The 21,311-nt window shown below is 42.3% G+C and overlaps 1 protein-coding gene across 1 annotated transcript in view; it reads right to left on the bottom strand.

Moving 5' to 3' along the window:
• Positions 1-21,035, bottom strand: part of LOC144783905 (extracellular calcium-sensing receptor-like) — a gene marked incomplete at its 5' end in the record, with an annotated part of 98,565 nt that extends 77,530 nt beyond the window's left edge. Inside the window, 2 exons of the mRNA XM_078662646.1 lie at positions 11,438-11,729; positions 20,794-21,035. Coding sequence (XP_078518772.1) covers positions 11,438-11,729; positions 20,794-21,035 — 534 coding nt within the window. The remainder of the gene's footprint in view (positions 1-11,437; positions 11,730-20,793) is intronic.
• Positions 21,036-21,311: the final 276 nt, after the last annotated feature.

The raw sequence follows: 21,311 nt of genomic DNA, 5'->3' as shown, positions 1-21,311 counted from the left end.
GACATACAAAGTAAAAAGGAGAGGGGCCAGAAGGCACCCTTGTCTGACCCCTCTACCTGATTTAAAAGGCTGTGAGCAAGCTCCTTCCTGGGTCAGCCTTACACTTGCCATTAAATCCACATGTAGGTCGACCAAAAAATATACCAGCCCAAAAACCCAGGTCCAGTAACATCCTCCACAGCTTTGATCTGTTAACTAGATCAAACGCTGTGGAGAGGTCCATAAAACCAAGGTAAATCGACCCTTTGGCAGCTCTTGTGTACTTCTGTGACAACAAATAAAGATTCAGGCACTGATCCTCAGTGCTTCGGCCTGCTCTGAAGCCATACTGGCAATCCGACAAGATGTTATTATCAGTGGACCATTTTGTTAATTTATTCAGTATGACTCTACCCATCATTTTCACTGATGAATCAATCAACGAAATGGGTTGATAGCAGCGCGGGTCCCCCCTTTGTCCCTTCTGAAACACCGGTATTATAATAGACTTAGCCCATGTATCAGGAAAACCTGCTTTAACAGTTGGGTTAAAAACATTTGTCAGGATGTTTGCCCACTCATTAGGGTTACTCTTAAATAGATCGGCAGGCACTCCGTCTGGGCCAGGCACCTTGTTACTTTTGGTATCATTTATGGCCCGCTCCACCTCCCTCCTACTAAAAACGACATCCCTCTTTTCATCAACTCCCGTGTCTGACAGAAATGGGGGAAAATGTATCTTACTAGCATAAATCATTTCAAAATGGGAGATCCAGTCCTGCTCTGGAATGTTAATGTACAGCGACCCGTTCTCATCCCCTGTAAAAAGAGGACTGTTAACTATATCCCAACATTTAGCACTGTCCTTCAATACTGCAGAGTCCATTAGACTTTCCCAGGCCCTTTGTTTAATATCCTTTTTTCGGGTTAACTGAGCATTTTTATAATCTTTCCTAAGACCCGTAATTAAAACATTATCTCTGGGTTTGTTTTTCAGTGCTTTCATCAAGGATTGATGCGCCCTAGAGCAGTGAGAATCAAACCATCGTTTCAGTTTACCCGGTTTTTGTTTAACTGGGCGTGTAAGTTCCAGGGCCACCTGTTTACAAACTTTTTCAAAGGCAATACTTTTTTCCATCCACTGTGGTAACTGATTATTACATATTTCCAGTTCTTCCTTAGCTCTAATATGTAAACTATTTAACAGGTCTTCAGGTATAATTTTAGACCATTTTAGCCTCCTCCCTAGCTCTTTTGTTTTAACATGTGTTGTCCCTCTAACCCCCGACCCTATTTCAAGGTGTTCAAATCCACAATCTAGTTTAATAATCACTGGATTATGATCACTAAATTGGGACAAAATTGCATTGTACACAATTACATGTTTTAACATGGCCGGTGAGATAAAAATGTAGTCAATAATCGAATGATTCTCCCGACCCTTAAATGTAAAAACCCTCTCTTGGTTGTCATGAAAACTCAGTTCATATAGATCACAGGATGCCAGAAAGTATTCCAGAGCCTCCCCCTTCGTTGAATGTTCAAAATGGGGGACTGATGCAAACGCAGGTCCATGGTCCTCCCTTATCCGACAATTATGTTTACACAAATGAATATTAAAATCCCCCAAAATAATAATATACACAAAAGTGGTTTGTTGACTTTTATAATCTTCTACAAAATGGGTCAAAAAAAGAAGGTGTTCGTTGCGTTGCCCCCCCTCCTCTGCATTATAAAAGTTTATCACAAGTGTTTTGCCGTAACTTGAGTCCATAAGTTCTATGGCAAGTACATTTGGGGATTGGACATCCAACATTCTTACTGTCCATTTTAATTTAATGGAGACTAAAAGCATTAGCCCCCCCTTTGATGTCCCTGTTAAAGAAGGCCGCGCCAGCACTGAATAAGTCTTATAGCCATCCACCCAGAAATCTCCCTTCCTATCCCATGTTTCTTGGAATGCTACAATGTCTGTGGAAGTCAGAGATGACAACCAATGAGAATCATCCCTTTTGGACCGTAGTCCCGTAATATTCCACGACATAATGTTATATGTATCTGACTCTGTGGTTAGAATGCCAATATCTGTTTCTGTTTCAGGTATACCACTATCAGTCATATGTTTACACGGCGATGTAATGGATGAGGCTAGTCAATCAATTTCTATATTGTCGAACAAATTTGAGAACCTATAAGTTAATACAATAGGATCATGTCTCATTTCTATCTGGGTCACCTGATCTGTAGAGTGGCTTGAGTGTCTTCTACCCGCTACAGCTAAGGTCCATTCCGTCCCCACATTTTCAGGAGGCCGTACTGCTACTAGGTTTTGCACAACCGCCACCCTTTGTACTGTTGCCTGCGATGCCCTCTCACTAATCATTGGGGGACAAAAGTATCCTAAAGGGACCGCCCTCACCCTCCCTTCCTCAAACTTCAGTTCAGAGGCATCCCAAAGCAGTTGCGGTGGGTGGCTTGCGCTGTTAAAATTAACTACAACGCAGTCACCTTTAGTCTCCTTTCTAGTGTTCCCTAACCATCCAACCCTTCTCGCCATAGAGATATTTGAAGAGATTCCAGTGCTTCCCGTGCAGTTTTGGTCACACCATCTCTTTGTCAGATAAAGTAACCCTTCTGTAGACTCCCTTTCCCCCTCTTTCAAAGGTGGAACTCCCACTAAGATGGCCACAAATGGCGCTGCAGCCGGAGGGAGATTTATCCGTGGCTGTACAACCATTGGCCTCTTGCACTGGAACTCGGCCTTTTCCCCTTGTTTCCTTAATAGGCGCACTTTATTTAAATCAGTGTTGTTCCCTGTTTCACTGGGGGGTGTCATCATCTCTTTTGCTGCAACCTCAGTACCCACGTTCTTTTTTACGCATGTTTGTGCATTATCTATTACCAACAAGCCAGAGTCCCTCCTCCTGTAAACATTTGCTCCTGACTTCTCTGACCCTATCTTGTCTCTACTGTTTGTTGACCCCTTATTATGTGTCGTTACTGAGGAGCTACTATGCCCATTAACAGCTGCCGCTATTTTCTCGCATTTCTTACTTAAATCAGAAACACAGCTATTCAAAGAGTCGACAATGTCTTTAGCTATAGTGGTCAAGACAAGCTCCAACCGCTCAGCAAAAAAGTTCTCCAGGATGTCCTGAATCCTAGTTTTCAGATTGATTATATCTTTATCATCGTCCAGCACATCAATTTTATTGTTCCCCGCCTTGCGCTTCCTGCTCCCCCTTTGAACTTGTTTCGGAGAGAGACTGGAACCTTTAGGGGGGTCTTTGCGTCCAGCCATCATTGCCAAAGGGGATTCAGGGGTATTTCTTATTGGGGTATCGTCTACTACCAAAGCTGGGGTAATAGGGCCAGTAATCGCCTTGGTATTATCTATTATTACAGTGGGCTCCAATGGGACGTGGTTTACCCGATTGGTTACATCGGAGGGAGAACCTGACGGGTCGGTATCATTATTCACTAACCCAAGTTCCTTCTCTGCTGTAGCAATTTCAGAGGTCAATACTCCCACTGCTGAGGTAAGGTAGGAAATAATAGTGGATGTTTTCCTGGGTATTTTGGGTTTAGTTCCTCCCTGGTCCAAAGAGATGTGTAACTTTCTCTTACCCATGGTAGAAAAATCACCCCGGATCAGCCAAGAGACAGAGCCCGGCCCGGCCTCTTCTGGCCCCGGCCTCTTCTGGCCCCGGATGGCCACAGATGGCCCGCCCTCTGGCCGGGCTCCGCCCGGTGCCGCCCGCGCGCGTCCCGCGGCGCGGGAGGTGCTGCTGTTGTTTAAGCGCCTCCGGGCGGAAGCGGCAGGCGTGAGGAGGCGGCGTCCCGGTCAGACAGGGGACGCTGGAAGTGTAGTCCCGCAAGGCTCGTCCTCACTCGGCGGCCGGAAAAATCAACGGCGGCGGGGGAGAGCGATGGCAACTGTGAGCCCCCTGTGCTGCGTGCTGTGGTGAGTGATTCTCCATCCAACAATGCCCCCAAAACAAGCAGGAGCCCCCCCTGTTGTTTCATTAGCTAGACTAGGGGATAGGGTGCTTGCAGGTCTTTAAACTTTGTTCCCCTGGGACCCTTTTGCAAATTTTGTGTTTCTGCGATTATTATCAATATACAGCTCAGTATCTAAAAATGTGACTGTACTTTGGCTAAGTTTGGCAGTGAATTTAAGATTTAAATCATTCTGATTGATGTAATCTATAAAGTTTAACGCTGCTTCCTCACTGCCTCTCCATATGACCAATAAATCGTCAATAAAACGATAACAAGCGATCACATTATTTTTGAGAGTGTGTTGGTGTGTAGTCCTGAGTACCAGCTCCTCCCAAGCTCCCATGTGCAAACATGCGAAGCTCGGGGAGAAGCTGGCATCCATCGCCACCCCTTGTAGCTGCCGGTACATTAGGTTGTTGAACATAAAAATGTTACTTGTTAAACAAAATTCCAACATTTCTAACAGCATTTTGTTATGCTCTTCAAATACAGAGGTTCGTCTTGATAGATAATATTGTACCGCTGACAGTCCATGTGTGCGTGCTATACTGGTATATAGCGAGGTAACATCCAACGCTATTAACCAATCGCCAGGTACCCAATCAATGTGTTTTGCTTTCATTAAAAAATCACCCGTGTCTTGCACATAAGAGTCAAGTTTTTGTACATAGCCCTGTAAAAAATAGTCTATGTAAAAAATTGTCTTCGACACGGTGGACCACAACATCCTCTTCCACCGTGTCGAGCAAGCTGGCATCCAGGGCCTGGCGCTGGCATGGGTCAAATCCTTCCTGACAGGGAGGTCTCAGACCCTCAGCCTGGGCACTCTTAGAGCTCCTAGGGAACACTTGCCCTGTGGGGTCCCTCAGGGCTCCTCCCTATCCCCTCTTCTCTTCAAACTCTATCTTCGACCCCTCCTTTTCTCTCTGAGGCAGTGGGACGTCACCGTTTTTAACTACGCGGACGACCTACAACTCATCTTTCCCCTCGATTCCCCCTCTGCTATCCCTAACTTCCAGGCAGCCATGTCCCACATCCTACAGTGGATGTGTCAAAACCAGCTCAAACTGAATCCTGGAAAGACGGAGCTCCTTCTTCCTGGCAGGAGCTCTACCTACTGGGGCCCGCACTTTTGGCCGAAAGAACTTGGCCCCCCCCACCCCTGTGGCCTCGGTAAAAAGTCTTGGGGTCACTATTGACTCCGGTCTCTCCCTCAGGCCCCAAGTGGGGTTAGTAGTCTCCTCCTGCATGTTCCAGCTGCGCAGGATCAGGAAGGTGGCCTATCTCCTCACTCCTGAAGCCCTTCTGCAAGTGTTCATGGCCCTTGTCCTCTCCCGCTTAGATTTTTCGAACGCTATTTACCACGGTCTGCCCAAAACATCTCTTTCCAGACTACAATCTGTTCAAAACCAAGCGGCGAGATTGGCCCTTGGGATCCCGAAATGGCAATCCGCCAAACCCCTTCTTTCTAAACTGCACTGGCTCCCTGTCATCTCGAGGGCAGCCTTCAAGATCTGCTGCCTCACTTTTAAATCTTTATCTGGCTCCTGTCCCGCCTTTCTGAAATCCCTTATCAGGACCTATTGTCCTTCACGGAACCTGAGATCTTCCCACCTCCACCTTTTACTCATCCCCCCTGTCAAACTTTGCAGATCTGGAGGCCGGAGATTCGCATTCCTGGCCCCTAAACTTTGGAACTCCTTTCCCCTCTCTCTCAAAATTTCTAATTCTCTCACCCTCTTCCGTAAATCCCTAAAAACATGGCTCTTTCCTCAATCCGGCTAAATCTCTCTGGTCCCTCAGTACTCAACCAGCGCCTGGAAACCCACGGTGTCAGCGCGCTCTACAAGCTCCCCTTACAATACAATACAATACAATATGTATATTGATGTTCGCTCAAGTAGGCTACCTCTTGCAGAGATGATCGGTCTGCCAGGCGGATATCATGGATCTTTGTGCACTTTGGGGATAAAATACATGATGGGTGTCACTGGATTATCGACTTTGAGGTATTTGTATTCAGCATCACTGATTAGATTTGTTGATTTCCAACTCGTTAATTTTTGATGGTATTCCATTTTCATGGCTGTCAAAGTCTAAGCCTTGATACGTTCATAACAATCTCTGTTGTTTAGTTGAGAAAAAGCCTCCTTGTCATAGTTTACTTTAGTCATTAAAACTATGTTGCCGCCTTTATCACTTGCTCTTATAATGATTTCTTTTTCCTTAGATAGGCGGGTTGTGAGTGCTTTGTATCCTTGCGATATTCTGTCATATTTCCTTTTGGTTTTAGAAATTTTACTTTGTAGTTCTTTCAACTGTCCAACCACATTCTCGTGAAAGATGTCAATAGCATCTCTTGGAAGAACCGGGGTGAATGTTGAGGGGGGTCTAAATGGAGTTGTAACTGATACCCTGTTACCAAATTCATCCAATTCACAAGTTCCTCCTGTAGTTTGTGGAATTCCTTCATAACCTGCCCCCTCCGTTTCCCATAATTCCGTGATAGTTCGGGTACCTTGGGATACATTATTCATGCTATCAACATTTCCACTGAGGGGCAGCACATCTTTAGGTTTGGCTTTCAAAGCATATAGTTTACGCAGCTTGAGTTTTCTCACTGCCTTATAAATGTCACATCTAGTAGCGGGATAATTGAAGTTGCACTGTGGAGCAAAAGATAACCCCAGATTAAGTATTTCTTCTTCCTTTGATGTCAAACTAAAAGGGGTTAGATTAATAATCGTTTGATTCTTACCTCCAATTAGTTTTGCTGGGCTGCAGATCCCTGCCCCCGCCTCTCTTCCTTTTCTGATATCCTCCTCTTGTTCGCCCAGTGATGTCATTTGCGATGTCATCAGTGATGTCACTGACCATGTCATGAATGATCTAATATGTGACAGCATCAGCAGTGGATTGCGGGTGCGCGAAATATAGTTAGTACAACTAACTATATAGGAGCACTTTCATTGGTTTTGTATGAGTAAAATGTCCAGCTAACTATAACACCACTAAAACTTATCGTTTTTTGAGTGAATTTCAAAGGTTTTTTAAAAACTAATTCCTAACTATATAACTCCTGAAACCTATGGTTTTTTCAGTGAATTTCAAAGGTTTTTTAAATGCTGATTCCTAACTATATAAGGCCTGAAACCTATGGTTTTTTCAGTGAATTTCAAAGGTTTTTTAAATGCGAATTCCTAACTATATAAGGCCTGAAACCTATGTTTTTTCAGTGAATTTCAAAGGTTTTTTAAATGCTAATTCCTAACTATATAAGGCCTGAAACCTATGGTTTTTTCAGTGTTTTTAAAAAAAAAATTGATTGGTTAACTGGCTTATTAGGTGTATCTTGGTGAATACATATATTAGCGAGTAATGTTTAAATATTTAAATATATGCATGAGTGATGTAATATGTGATGTCATCAGCAGTGCATTGCAGACGTGCAAGTTATAGTGAGTCCAACTAACTATAATGTGGGAATTTCAATGGTTTTATGCGAGTAAAATTTCCAGCTAACTATAACTGGTGTGAAACCTATGGCTTTTTCAGTGAATTTCAAAGGTTTTTTAAATGCTAATTCCTAACTATAACTGGTGTGTAACCTATGGTTTTTTCAGTGAATACATATATATATATATAACATTTCTATGGCAAAATGAAACCCCTCATTTTGTTCCTTTTCAAATTAAATGTATTAAGTGTTACCACTTTATTCCAATCAAGATGACTTCAGGTGTGCCATACTTTTGTCATAAGTAAGACTGTTAGCGTTCTAGTTGTTCTTTAGAACACTCTGGGACATTCTGTTATTGGGCTATAGTTGGGCTACATCTGGCTGATATTTGGGCTACATTTAGGCTCTTTTGTCTCTGGTGGCCATCTTGGGAGACTGCATATCAGAATTTTTTTAATGAAATATAAGAGGATTTGAGAAGTCACTCAAAATGTGCCCTAATTTTTCTTTCTTCAGCACTAATCATAATTTCTATGGCAAAATGAACCCCCCTCATTTTGTTTCTTTGCAAATTAAATGTTTTAAGTGCTAACACTTTATTCCAATCAAGATGACTTCAGGTGTGCCATACTTTTGTCATAAGTAAGACTGTTAGCGCTCTAGTTGTTCTTTAGAACACTCTGGGACATTCTGTCATTGGGCTATAGTTGGGCTACATCTGGCTGATATTTGGGCTACATTTGTTTTTTTTGGTCTCTGGTGGCCATCTTTGGGCTACATTGGGCTACATTGGGCTACATTTGGACGCTAACATATATATAGCCCAATGTAGCCCAATATATATTTTTTCAAAGTTAATTTTCGTAAAAACCACTGGAGCACATATCTTGAGACATAGCAAAGGCACACCGGGCTACCAGTCCCTACAATTTTGCCAAGTTTGGTGGAAAACCATTCAGCCGTTCGGGCTAAAAGTGAGTCCAAACGCCCTATGGAGATTAACATGGGGAAACATGTTTTGGGACCCCCCTTTTATCTCGGCCCCCGCTTGACAAATATCCCCCAGACTTTCAGGGAAGGAGCGGAGCGCCGCAAGGCAAAGTTAAGGAAAATTTCAGGAAGATTCCTCAACCGGCGCCAAAGTTATTCTCAATAGAATGTTGCGATTTCCCTATGGAAAACAATCCTAACTATATATACCTACTGGCTATCGCCAGTAGGTAATATATACATATATACATATACACACACGTTTATACTCACCAGTAAAATAGAAACAATAATGGGGTAAAGGCAAGCAAGGTAAAGGCATAGTAGTTGTAAAAGATAGTTGTTGTTAAAACTGTAGTGGTTTAGACTAAGTAGTGGTTAAGAAGTAGTTGTTTAGACTGTAATTGTTCAAGTGGTAGTTGTTCCATCATACAACCCCTGCCAACATAAGCCTTTGGAGGGGGCAGTGCTGGCCTCCTAACCATTAATAAAAATGGGCTGAAGGCCTGTCCCGGGGATTGGGTCCCCAGGACCAAAATAGGCCTAAGTAGTGGGGCCACATGGCCCCCTCCTAATTAATATTTTTTAAATGTAAAATTGAGCATGCCCCGGGGATCGGGGTCCCCAGGGCCTAAAATTGCCCAGAAGGAGGGCTCCTTGGTCTTTATAAGAAATAAAAATAAAGGCCGGGCCCTGGGAGATGGGGTACCCAGGGCAAAATCAGTTAGAGGGGGCATGCGGCCCCCCTCTCATTTTTGACATAAAAAATGTCCAAAAGTTTCAGGCCCCTGGAGATAGGATCCCTGGGCTCAAAATGGTCCATGGATGGGGGAGGGCACATGGCCCCATTTCCTAATAAAAAATAAATGTGCAACTTGCGGGCCCCACCCTCTTTCTCCTCTGCATATTGCACCTCCTGGCATGCTCCTGGTTGGGGCTTGAATTCCCCTAGGCTGCTGAGGGTACTTAGGGGCAAGAAGACCTCCTGTTACCTCGTGTAAGACCCACACAGTGGGATTGCTGAGAGGTAGTCAGAGGCCATTCCCTTTCTCCACTACTCTGCAAACGTGCCTCTTGGTGCAATGCTGGTGGGGGGATGAAGTCCCTCAGTACTAAAGTGGCCTCATCCACCAAATAGTAGTGCACCTGGAGACGCGTTTTCAGAGTGGAGGAGAAAGAAGGCAGGGCCACCGAAAACCTCTCAGAAAACCCACTGGGTGGGACTTGCTGAAGGCAACTTGGGGATAGCTGGCCCCTTGGACTCTTAATGTCAAGTGGACTTCATTCCTCTACTAGCAGTGCACCAGGATGCGCGTTGGCAGACTGGTGGAGAAAGGGGGTGTGGCCTGCTATCAGATCTCAGCAATCCTGCTCTTTGGGACTTACTGGAGGTAAGGGGAGGGGTAGTTGGCCCAGAAGGACATATTTGGCGTCCAACTACCACTCTTGTTACCTCCAGTAAGTCCCACACAACAGCATTGCTGAGAGCTGGTCGGATGCCCATACACCTTTATCCACCACTCTGCAAACATGACTACTACTTTAAAAACCATTCCCCCACATGCATCAATCTAGGGTTTTGCATTTCTTAAATAGCGAAAATTAAGGAATCGCTATTTAGGAAATGCAAAATCCTATGCATCAAGAAATCCTAAAAGTTTTTAGGATTTCTTAATTTTCTGAAAATGCGATTCCTTAATTGCGAACCGCAATTAAGGAATGGCATTACATTGATTCCTATGGGCCTAGAGGCCCATAGGAATCAATGCCGTTTTGCATTTCTTTTTTTTTGCACTCGCAATTTGTTGATGCATTCCATGGGTGCAGGGGGGGGGTCCAAAGGACCCCCCCCTGCACCCCTGAAATGTATTTTCAAGTGCATGTTTCACAAACACATGTCCTAAGGACATGTGTGTGTGTAACATGCAAGTTTAAAAAATTCATTTTTTTGCTTTTTTTAACCCTTTAGGTGCTGCCGTCGGCCAACGGTCGTCACGGGCACTACCTCCCCAGTGCTGCGTGCGACCGCTGGACGTCCAGTTCAGCACTGGATAATGGACAGCGCAGCACTGGGGAGGTTTGTTTACGAGCTCCTAAGGTGTTAAAATTTTCGCAAATTACCATGAGGGTCAACCTCGTGGTAATTTGCACTTCCAATTTCAAAATTCGCTATTTTTTACAAATTGATGCATTGCATTTAAGGAATCGCACAAATGCGATTCCTTAATTGCATGTGCATTTTTAAGAAATGCAAAAAATAGCGAATTGTTTCATGCATCCCAAAAACGTATTTAGGAAGTGCAAACGGCCGAATTTACCGATTCGCACCGTTTGCACTTCCTAATTAGGTTGATGCATGTGGGGGATTGAACTTAACTGAAAAAAAACAAAGGTTACAGGGGCGTTATAGTTAGGAAATGGAATATAAAAAACTTAGAAATTCACTGAAAAAACAAAGGTTACAGAGATGTTATATTTAGGCTCAGGTTTCACTTGTACACAACCAGAAAAATTCAATAGTCATAGTTAGTTGAGGTAACTATAACTCACGCCCCTGCAAGGTACTGCTTATGACCTCACATATTACATCACTCATAACATGGGATGTAACTTTCAAGTATATATCAATTTGTCTTTGACTGTTAAAAATTGGTAGAAGAATGAGTGAAAACCCCATCTTTTCTTTTATACATAGATAGCAGTGTATGCTGATTGAATACCTATTGCTATGGTGAAACTGACTGTTTAATTAGAGTATGAAAACAAAAGTAATTGTTATAATGGCTAATGTTCCTGTATATTTCTATGGAATGTTTTGCATCAATATAATGTAATCTTTGTAAGGTTTATTGTTAACCAGAGAAGCAAAACCAATGTCTGTAGAAGAATAGACGAGGCAGTGGATTTTAGAGGAAGCAGACCAAACAGATCATATTAAATGTGCCCACTCCCTGGAATGTGTTATGCAATGAATAGTATTTTATATGTAAGAGGCTCATATCATACCTGAGGGAACCTGCTGAGCCCAAGAATTCTGGCCATGGGAAGAGCTTCTGCTGATGGGCCATCTCCAATAAAGCCAGCCAGTTTTGGACTGATATGACAGCAATAGTTAGGGATTGTCTTCTTCCCTCCTGAAAGTTGCTGCAAGGTGCCTCCGATAGCACCAACCTCAGATGAACATGAGTCATAAATCTCAAATCCCAAGGTGGTGTTAGGTAGGAGGTAAGGGCTTTTATTGATTTCATTGATGGCAAACACCATACCAAGGACACTCTGATAGTATTTTGGATTGATCCTGGAATTAGAAAGGAAATACTTAACTGCAAAATCTGGTCTACAACTCTGGCAAGTTTCAAACTTTTAGACAGACAATTTTGAAAACGTGTACACATCTGAGTGAAACACATCTAAGTTGCATATTTAATGATAGTTTTCAAACAGTGTCTTTCTAAGGTTGAGACGAAATCCAAGTAATTCATTTCCTCTGAGCAAATGTATAATGAACATTCACGATCACTCAACTATGAACACAACAGCATACAGCAGAAGGCACGCCAAAATAAAGGGGAAAGCGGGTGTAATTTGCAAGGTAGTGGAAGTGTGGGACTTTTGATATATGTAGAAGAACAGGGGGTGTTGTAGGTAGGTGGTATCCAGGCTGTTTTATCTCTCAGATGTGATGGTCATGGTGTGCATGCTTCCTTGTTTGATATTGTCTGAGTCACAAGTGCTTCAGGCCAACTTCTTACCATTTCATCCTGTACCTAGCTTTTATATACAGAACACTTATGCCGCACATTTGTTCTGAGGTAGGAAATGAAAATCAACAATATTCCACAATCTCAGATTCCACTGGTCCTCAGAATACTACTGATAAGGTTCGTGTGAAAGCAGCATGACACTGCTGCCAATAATCTAATGATGCCATGTGAATGGAATAGCAAGGGCAGCCCAGACACACTGATCCACATGGATTGGACTCTGTGAGCTAATGTCCCATCTTGTAATTTGTTTATTTACATATTTTCTCCAGACTCTGGAATGCATGTCTGACAATTGGGAAACCAAATAATTCAAGAGATTGGAAGGGGGGTCCAGTTGCTGTGGCTTATTTTAGTTACCGTTTCTGAGGGTTTATTATGTGGCATATGTCTGTACCTGTCTTATTGTTTGTAATTTAATTATAAAGATATTGCTGATGGACAGATCTTTGTGAATCTATCCTCCCAAAAACATTAAATGAATCACAAAATAATTAAAAAAAATTGTAACACAATGCTTACAAAGAGCAAAGAAGAATTCCTATGGACAGAAAAGGATCTGATGAAGCAAGAATAGAATCTCATAAATTCCATGAACACTAGTGCCTTTTATCACTCCTACCCAATGCAGAGTATGCTGTGGAAGGACTAGGAACATATGCTACCAATTAATATTTTCTATTTTTTTAAATAATGAGCAGCAACATTTTTGGCCTCATTTACGAGGTTTTGGCACAGGGCAGCACAGCAAGGAATCGTGCTGCCAAGCGTCACAACAAAAGGGTAGGAATACACCGTATTTATGTAATATGGCATATTCCTGTACTTTTTCCTGCGGCTGGTGAACAATGACCTGCCATGTGCCAACGCAGGCACACTTGCGCCATGATGCAAGGGTGTCTGCTCAATTGTGTTTTTTGTTTGACACCTTTCTGCACAAAATTAATCAATTGAGTCAATTTCCTCTTCGAGAAATGAAAACATTTTCCTGGTTGCATCTCCCAAATGCCACCTTTCGGGTTGCGTTAGAATCTGATGCATTCCCAGATTTTGATTCCTCGTAAATCTGGGAATGCTTCGGATTCACCCATAGCAACACCATAGCAACACCCATCGAACTGCAATTTCACTCAGTGTTCCGCGTGAAAGGGGCACATATTTACAAGGCCATGAAAAGCCACATAAAATGGCTATTAGTGGCCTTCTAAATATGCTGCGGCACATTGCGCCACCGGAGCTTCAGAAACACGTAAAAGTACCACAAGTGGCCTCGTAAATTAAGCCCTTTGTGTTGAACTTCTTTTTTTATTTTTTTATTAGACAGTTTCTAATAAAAACAAATAATCAACAGTCCAAGCTAGAACTACAATCCACATTGAATTATAATCAGTACAAGCCATTTTGTAAATGAAACATAGTACATCAGTTCAATGTGGAACAGTCTCCTGCATATAAAATCTGAAACAGGAGTGCAATAATAACATTATAGAATCCTAACTCCCTTTCCCTATTCCGACCCCACCCAAATGAATCAGTCCCACCCCACCCACCTCAACTACGTGGACTGCAGTACATTGTACATTGATGACACGGTGGTAAGGAGATATGAATGTGATTAGGTGGCTGGTAAACTCTTACGACATGGTCTACATCATGAGAAGTAACCTCCTAGTAAATGTTATGAGTACAGGGAAAATTATTAACATTAAGTTTGACTGAGTGCATAGATAGGCCGTAAGGGGCACCCAGAAATCTTTGGAACGTGAGGTTTCAGGTAGCCCCTCAGCATATACCTCTAATTTGTCCCTGCAAAAAATCAAGTCTCGAATCCAGTTTTTTACAGTGGGTACCGGTATTGCCCCACAGCAAAGTGCAACAGACGTCTTCGCAAAAAGAGTAGAAACAGCAATTATCCACCTATTACAAACTGTTTCACAAATCCCAGCAGGCAGAGTTCCGGTGTACAATTTATAGGTTCCAACACAACCTCTGTGAGGATATGTACAATCCTAGACCAGAAAGCAGATATTCCAGGACAGGTCCAGGACATATGTAAAAAATCAGCATCAGCATGTTCACATCTCACACAATTAGCATGTTCACGCAAACCATATTTGTGAAGTTGCAATGGGGTATAATAAAATTGGTGAAAGTATTTAAAATGGATCAACCGCAGATTGCAGTTCGCCGTGAGGCGACTTATTAGTGTACAGCAGTCTTGCCACATATCCAGTGTAAGTACCAATCCCAGTACATGTATTTGTATTTGTATTTGTAATTGAATTTATAGGGCGTGAAGCTACCCACAGGGGGTCTCCCGGCGCCAGTTGAAATAGTGCTTACCAATAGCAGTTGTTATTGAGGAAAGAGCCAGGTTTTAAGGTCTCTGCAAAATTTCATCAAAGATGGTTCAAGTTTCAATGTTGCCACCTACAAAAAGAAGGGTGCTCTTCGATATCCCGTTCACTCAATGAGGCATTGTATAACCTGGTGATAAGGACTTTTCGTTCCTTCCCCCCTAGCATAATCTGCAATCCCTGCAGAGCAACCGGTACTGCCGGATAGTCTGGATAAACGGTTTTGATAGCTTTCCTCATCCTAACATATGTGAAGATTAGCATGAACCCCCGCTCGCTGGAACCCTGTATTTCCTCGAAGGACTTATATCGTCCATGTATGTATAGATCTCCGATATGGGTTATACAAACTGATCCCAATTTCTTCAGGGCCGATGGTTCCATTGCCGCAGAAATGTCTGGGTGAGAAACCAGAGGTAACCGCTGGGCATAAATATATGGAAGTCCTGCCCATTTAGCGAGCATTTTCCAGGCCCAAGCAGTGCATAACACTGGGTTGATATCAGTTCTGGGACCCCCCACCCCCTTGAACTTCTGAATGTATAAACTAGCACAGTAATTTTTTCTTGTTTCACTAATTTAAAATAATAGTAGCTCTTGATAAAGAGATTAAGGTATGAGGAAACCCTAAAACACGTAGATACAATGTTGAAATGTATATTTTAGAATCATTTATATACATAGTAACAGAAAAGATTGCGTTGAACCCATTGAGGGCCTGAGTTAGCATTTGGTGTCCCGGTATTGCGTCACAAACGTGACAGATGTCTCATCAACCTTATTGTAAGTGCAATAAAGAGTCAATTAATGAAAAATGTATAAAGTGTTCCGCTGTCAAACAGACATCCCAGGACTAAATTAGGGCTGAAATAGGAGGATTAAGAATAGCCAGATGTTCAATTGTTTCAATATTATAATGTACTTGTAATAAGGCACATGGAATATCCATCCGCCATTGCTTTTATTAATGTGTGATTTGTTTACTTGAAGCTTGAGTAAATGCAATCGAGGTTGTTGTTCCTATTGTAATCTGTGACACAGTGTATGAAGCCATGTGCAGTGGTCTGATAGCTACAGGCACTGTTGCATAATTCACCATTGTTCCCCCAGGATGTAATCTTTCAATAGTTTTTAGGTTTTACAATGAGACCAACATTTTTTTTTAAATGTAGTCTTATATCTCAATTTTTTGTGTTCTTTCGTTTACTTGATTGGTACATAGACATAACATTAGTTTTTTTAACAAATTAACCGTGACTGTGGGTTTGTAAATATATAGTTGTATTCAAAACTGTCGGCCTTGCATGACCTCTGAGGTAAAAATATATTGGGACTTTTAAAATGGGAAAAAGTGACGCACCGGTGGCGCAAGGCCTTCATAAATAAGGGCCATGGTTTTCAGACATGTGTTGTGGGCTCTGGCTCTTCATGCGCCAGGAGCCTACATTGTAAAGCCCATCATAGACGAGCTTTGGTTGAAGCTGTAGGCCATATATATTCAAAGCTTTATCCAGAATTCCAGAAGTAGACTATTAATATCCAGCAAAGGGAGTAGCTGCGGGGGCGTCATACTAATTGGTCAACAAGAGCTGTCATACACCTAAACATTTCCAGTCTTTAGGTTCCTATAGACTGCTGGGACTTTTTACAACAATATCCAGAAGACCCTCAGTTCAGTGGGAAGCCATCATCAACACTGTATACCTGGCAACCGTGCACCAGAGTCCTCAGCACACTGGTGCTTGACATGTACATTCAGAACTGGCTGCAGAATGTGGGCTCTCTCCTGTACACGGACTGTATTCACTGCAAATCTTACTGAACAGAGCATTAGTCCATGCCCATCATTGCCTGGCACAAAGAGAGGCCTTTGGACACTCTGTGCTTTGTTTGCCTTCCCAATGAGCTTGCATTTCTTTGCAGTTGGTGGGATCCAGCAAAATCTGTGTGTAGGGTTGCTTAAATCCTATGCTGCGTATCCCTGACTCCAGTTATGTTTAAAAGACTCTCTACAAAGGGCCTTAATTGCAGCCATTACAAGAATCAAGTGACCAAGTCATCCAACTGCAGATGTCTTCTTGTCTCAAAATGTGGCCTTGCACTGCCATTTCATGATGCAGTGGCTGGTATTTGCTTACTGAATAGATGCAGCGCCATGCTCCCAGAATGCACTGGGAATTACTATTGGCCTTGGTCCCTGTGCCACAAGACTCACGCTGCACCCCAGTGACGAGTACCAAACAGACCAAAACTGGTTGCATTGCTTGTGTCTCTGCTCAGAGGGGACCAGGCCTGGCAGTTAGGGATTGATTGTTCCTTTTGGAGAAGGAGTAAGACTTGTTTGCATATGGCTAGTACTTGTCTGAGGAGACATGGTGGGCAAAAAAAATAATGGACTGCATGGTGACCCTGAGTAATTTACAATGAATGAGAATAATTCAACCAATTTGCCCATCACGTTTTTGTTTTCATCACTGTAGGATCCGGAAGCAGGTTCTGAACACTAAGCCCAAGGTACAGTCCATCTTTACAGCATAGCAGAAATTTTCCTCTCTCGTGGCTCACCAACATTACGTTGGCGAGGGCAAGCAAGAAAAATCCAATGCTAGACCACCTCCCAGTGAGATTTCTCAATGTGGGCAGTTGCGGCAGGTCACTACCTCTCACTTTCAGAAATCTGCTGCTCACGTTCAGGAAGCCGCTGTTTGAGTAGAACATCTACTCAAGCGGCACAATGAAGCTGCACTCTCTTGCACTGTGCATGGTGCTGTTTGTGCTGATTTTAGAGCACAGGACAAATGCCTGGCGATAAAAATCCGCTGTTTATTTTTGTACGCGGAAGTATTTCTAGCTTGTATCTTCTACCCGTATTGTGCGGCGTGTTCACCGGCAAGAGGAGTAGATGGCGGTTTTCTATTGTTATTCAAGGTACAGGAATAAAGAATTGTGTGAGCAATTGTCGATTATTGAGTCTTTAGTCTACAGAACTCAAGGACGCTGGTTTGTCCACAGGACAGTGTGTCAGCGGATAGCGGCTAGCATAATTGTGAAGACCTTATGAACGGCATCCTCACTCCAGGTATTGGACTTAGGCTGCTTTGATTAGCACATAACATGCTACTAAATACTATTTCTGGGTTCGGAAAACATAAGTTTTTTCAGATTGCATCGTAGAATATTTGATTGGCCACAGAATAGCTTACCTTAACGGAGGGCATCCAGTTTTTGAAGGTAACATAGATATCATAGCAGATTTTTGCTATTGTGCGACTACTGCATATTATAGGTTTTTTGCATAATTTCCTAGGTATTGTCAGCCATTCTCGTTGGATTATAATCGCATTGCAGCAGGATAGTTACTGATTGCAGGTAATGAAGTTCATTCTCAACACCACCAACCTACTTTACTCATGCCTTGAGTATCAGCACACAAGAACTTACATTGACTCATGTTTGTGTTCATAGGTTGTGTATATCGTGTTTTTAACAGCGTTACTTAAATATTCTTAGTCACTTGACAGGATTAGATTGTTGGTAAGCCTTTTTTTATGTTTTAGGTGTCTTATTTCCTATACGTTCACGTTCACAACTCATATTGGTGGAGGTTTCTTCTTCTTTCAACTTTACAATATTGAAGATTACGCCATCATGGTTGTAATAAAACGTGTCAGTGCTAGTTGCTTGAACCACTTTGTATATTTTGAGAAACATTGACAAAAAATCTGGCATTTATTCTTTTCAGTTCCCCTGAAGAAGGGATCCTTTGATCCCATAAATGCATTGGGAGTCTCAACAAACTGAATGTATAAAATATTTGTATTTTATGTTTTGTATACATATGCTTTTGAATTGATAATTGATGTATTTATGTTCTCATGATAAATCAAATGAGCACAAAAAAAGACATTATAATTAGTATAACTAATTTCAAAAAATATAAACTTCATTGATTAAGAACAATTTGAATATCGTTTATTTTTTGTTTAAATTCAGTAACAATTGTTGCAAAATAAACTGAGCAAACCAAGAGTTGCAATTGCTGTGCAGGAAGGGTCAGGTGACCAACTTGGCACTTGTTCTAACCACTGGCGATACAAATCAGCACGAACAGAGCAAATTACCTCACTCCGCCACTTGCGGAACTCCGACAAGTGCAGTAGTTTGTTTGTCACTTCACAGAACTCCATGAACTAGGCCCAGGCTTAATTTAGACATGTTTGGTGTTTGTAAAGTGGAAAAAATGGCACTTGTGCCATTAAAAATTCACAGAAATTGTGTTTTATATAGTTTTATTTTCATTTAAACAAGCTTTTAGCTGGTTTAACCACAAGCACAAAATAGGCGAAACGTGGCAATAGTACATGAAAAGGTCTCCGTAACATATATCAGTATATAGTATAAATGCACTACCTCTCTGACTACAGTGATGGCATCAGTAGGTGTAACACTACTTGGTAAGGAATTAAAAGGAGTATGCAATCATCTTTCAGGTATTTTAAACTATACTCACCTGAAGGATGTAATAAGTGCATATCATCCATAAAAAGTACGTACACCTATTTGGTTGCACGGGAATGTATGTATTCATGCATGTATGTATGTATGAATGTATGTATGTATGCATGTATGTATGTATATGGTACTTTTAGAGCACAACCTCATAGTTATGTTATCTGAAACAGTCTTGTAGAGCGCAGCAGCTACCCAACAATGGGCTTCCTGGCACTGACATAAAGAGTTAAACTGAAAAACAGGGTTATCTAAAAGAAGGTAATCCAAAAAGTATCAAAAGAGTTGGGTTTTTAGTTGCTTACTAAAATGTAACAAATTATTGTTTGACCTAAGCTGAAGAGGAAAAGTGTTCCATAATTTGGAGGTAAGATAGGCAAATAAGCGACCTCCTTCTCTTGCTCTCTTGATTCTGGTGAAGTCAGAAAGGGAAAGGTCATTTGACCATACTGCTCTTGTGGCTGTGTGTGGAGTAATGAGGCACAGACAAATGTGTGTGCCTGGTGAGTATTTAAGCCTATGAGCAATGCATAGGGATTGAATTATTTTCTATTTTTGATCTTCAACCAGTGAAGTTGCACGAGCGCCGGGTGTGCATAGTTAATTTTTGGTACACCTAGTGAGGCTTGTGCTGCTGCACTTTGAGTAACCTGCTAATTTTTAAGACATATGCTGGGCGAGCGAGATACAAGGAGTTGCCGTAGTCCAGGCATAAAATAATTTGGCCTTGGATCACAGTCCTCCGACACTCCAGAAGAAGCCATTTAAGCATTTTGCTGAGGGATCTTAGCAGCCCAAAGCACATGCCTGCCACCTTCTTCACTTGGGAAACCATGGTCAGATCTTTCTCCAAAGTGATGCGAAGGCTCTTAACTTCAGGCTTAGGAATAAGGGTCTATCCCAAACAAGAGGGCCTTAGGAGTTGGTCCCAGAGCGAAGGGTTGTTTCCAACCACCAACACCTCAGTTTTGTCTCCATTCAACTTTAGACGACTTGCCGCCATCCAACTAGCCCCCTGTTTCATGCATGTAGCAAGCTTCTTAGAGGTGGAATTGGTATCGGGTGACAAGGAGCAGGCAATCTGCTTGTTGTCAGCATAGGATACCATTGAGAAGCCATAACCGCAGATGATGCCAGAGGTAGGACGCACACAGAGCATCTGGCTGCCTCCCCTCACCTCTTCACCCAAAGATATCATATCGGGTGTATCACAAGTAACCATCAGCCCCACCCTGTTAAACATCTACATTACCCCATCAGACATGTCATCACACCCCATGGACTCAACATAATATCCTAAGCAGATGCCCTTCAACTGATTCTCTCACTCACCAAGGACAACTGCTACCAACTCAACTCTGAAAAAACTGAAGTTCAGATTTTTGGGAAAAACACCTGCACTTGGGACCACAGCTCGTGGCTTGCAGAATCAGACCTACACCCATACCGACCGGACATACACGCAACCTCAGTATCATCCTTGACAGCCAACTGACTATGAAATGACAGTCAATGCAGTCGCCTCCTCATGCTTCCACACCTTGCAGAAGAATGGACCTTGCTATTAACATTAGAAATAGCATTCTACTGTTTAGGAAAAACAATTGTTGAGCTCTGTTAGGGAAGTACATAAATATGCAACTACACAAATATGCAAAGTTATGATAACCTCCATGTTACCATTCTGCACTGTTTATCAAGGAAAGGATAGTGATAGAAGAGGTTGATTTACCTTTGACAGCGCCTGGGAGCAGGAGGTTCAGCGAATATGTATTTTGCTGAAGAAATAACAGTCTCCAAGTGAACTGCAGCCAGAATCCCAAAGATAACATCACCCTCCTTGGAGTAAGACTTTATGTTTGGTGTGAAAAGCCCACAGCGAGTCAACAGGTCTTCAGCTGCACCAGCAGATATAGTTTTCCACATGTACATTATGACTAGCAGATGTGTTTGGACCATCCTGAAGCGCAGAACCCGTTGGAGATGTTATCCTTTTCAGTGGCCTGAAGGTGAAGCTGTACTTACAACAAATGTTAACTTATTAGGTGAGAGTGAACCTGTATCTTAAATGCAAATACTTTTTCATCCTTGTAACCTACTGACGTTCTATTTTAGTGCTAGATTTCTCAGATTAATGCATAGATTTTGCATAGGAGGAGCTTGAACCTGCTGCTGCTCTTAGATCACTTTCTTGTCTTTCCACATCTGTTAAGCTCCAAGAGGGTAATTTAAAAAAATGTTATGCAATGC

Source organism: Lissotriton helveticus, chromosome 10 (genome assembly GCF_964261635.1).
Source record: "Lissotriton helveticus chromosome 10, aLisHel1.1, whole genome shotgun sequence".
Classification (NCBI taxonomy): Eukaryota; Metazoa; Chordata; class Amphibia; order Caudata; family Salamandridae; genus Lissotriton; species Lissotriton helveticus.
The sequence above is the reverse complement of the archived record's forward strand: the minus strand, read 5'-3'. Positions and strand labels throughout refer to the sequence as shown.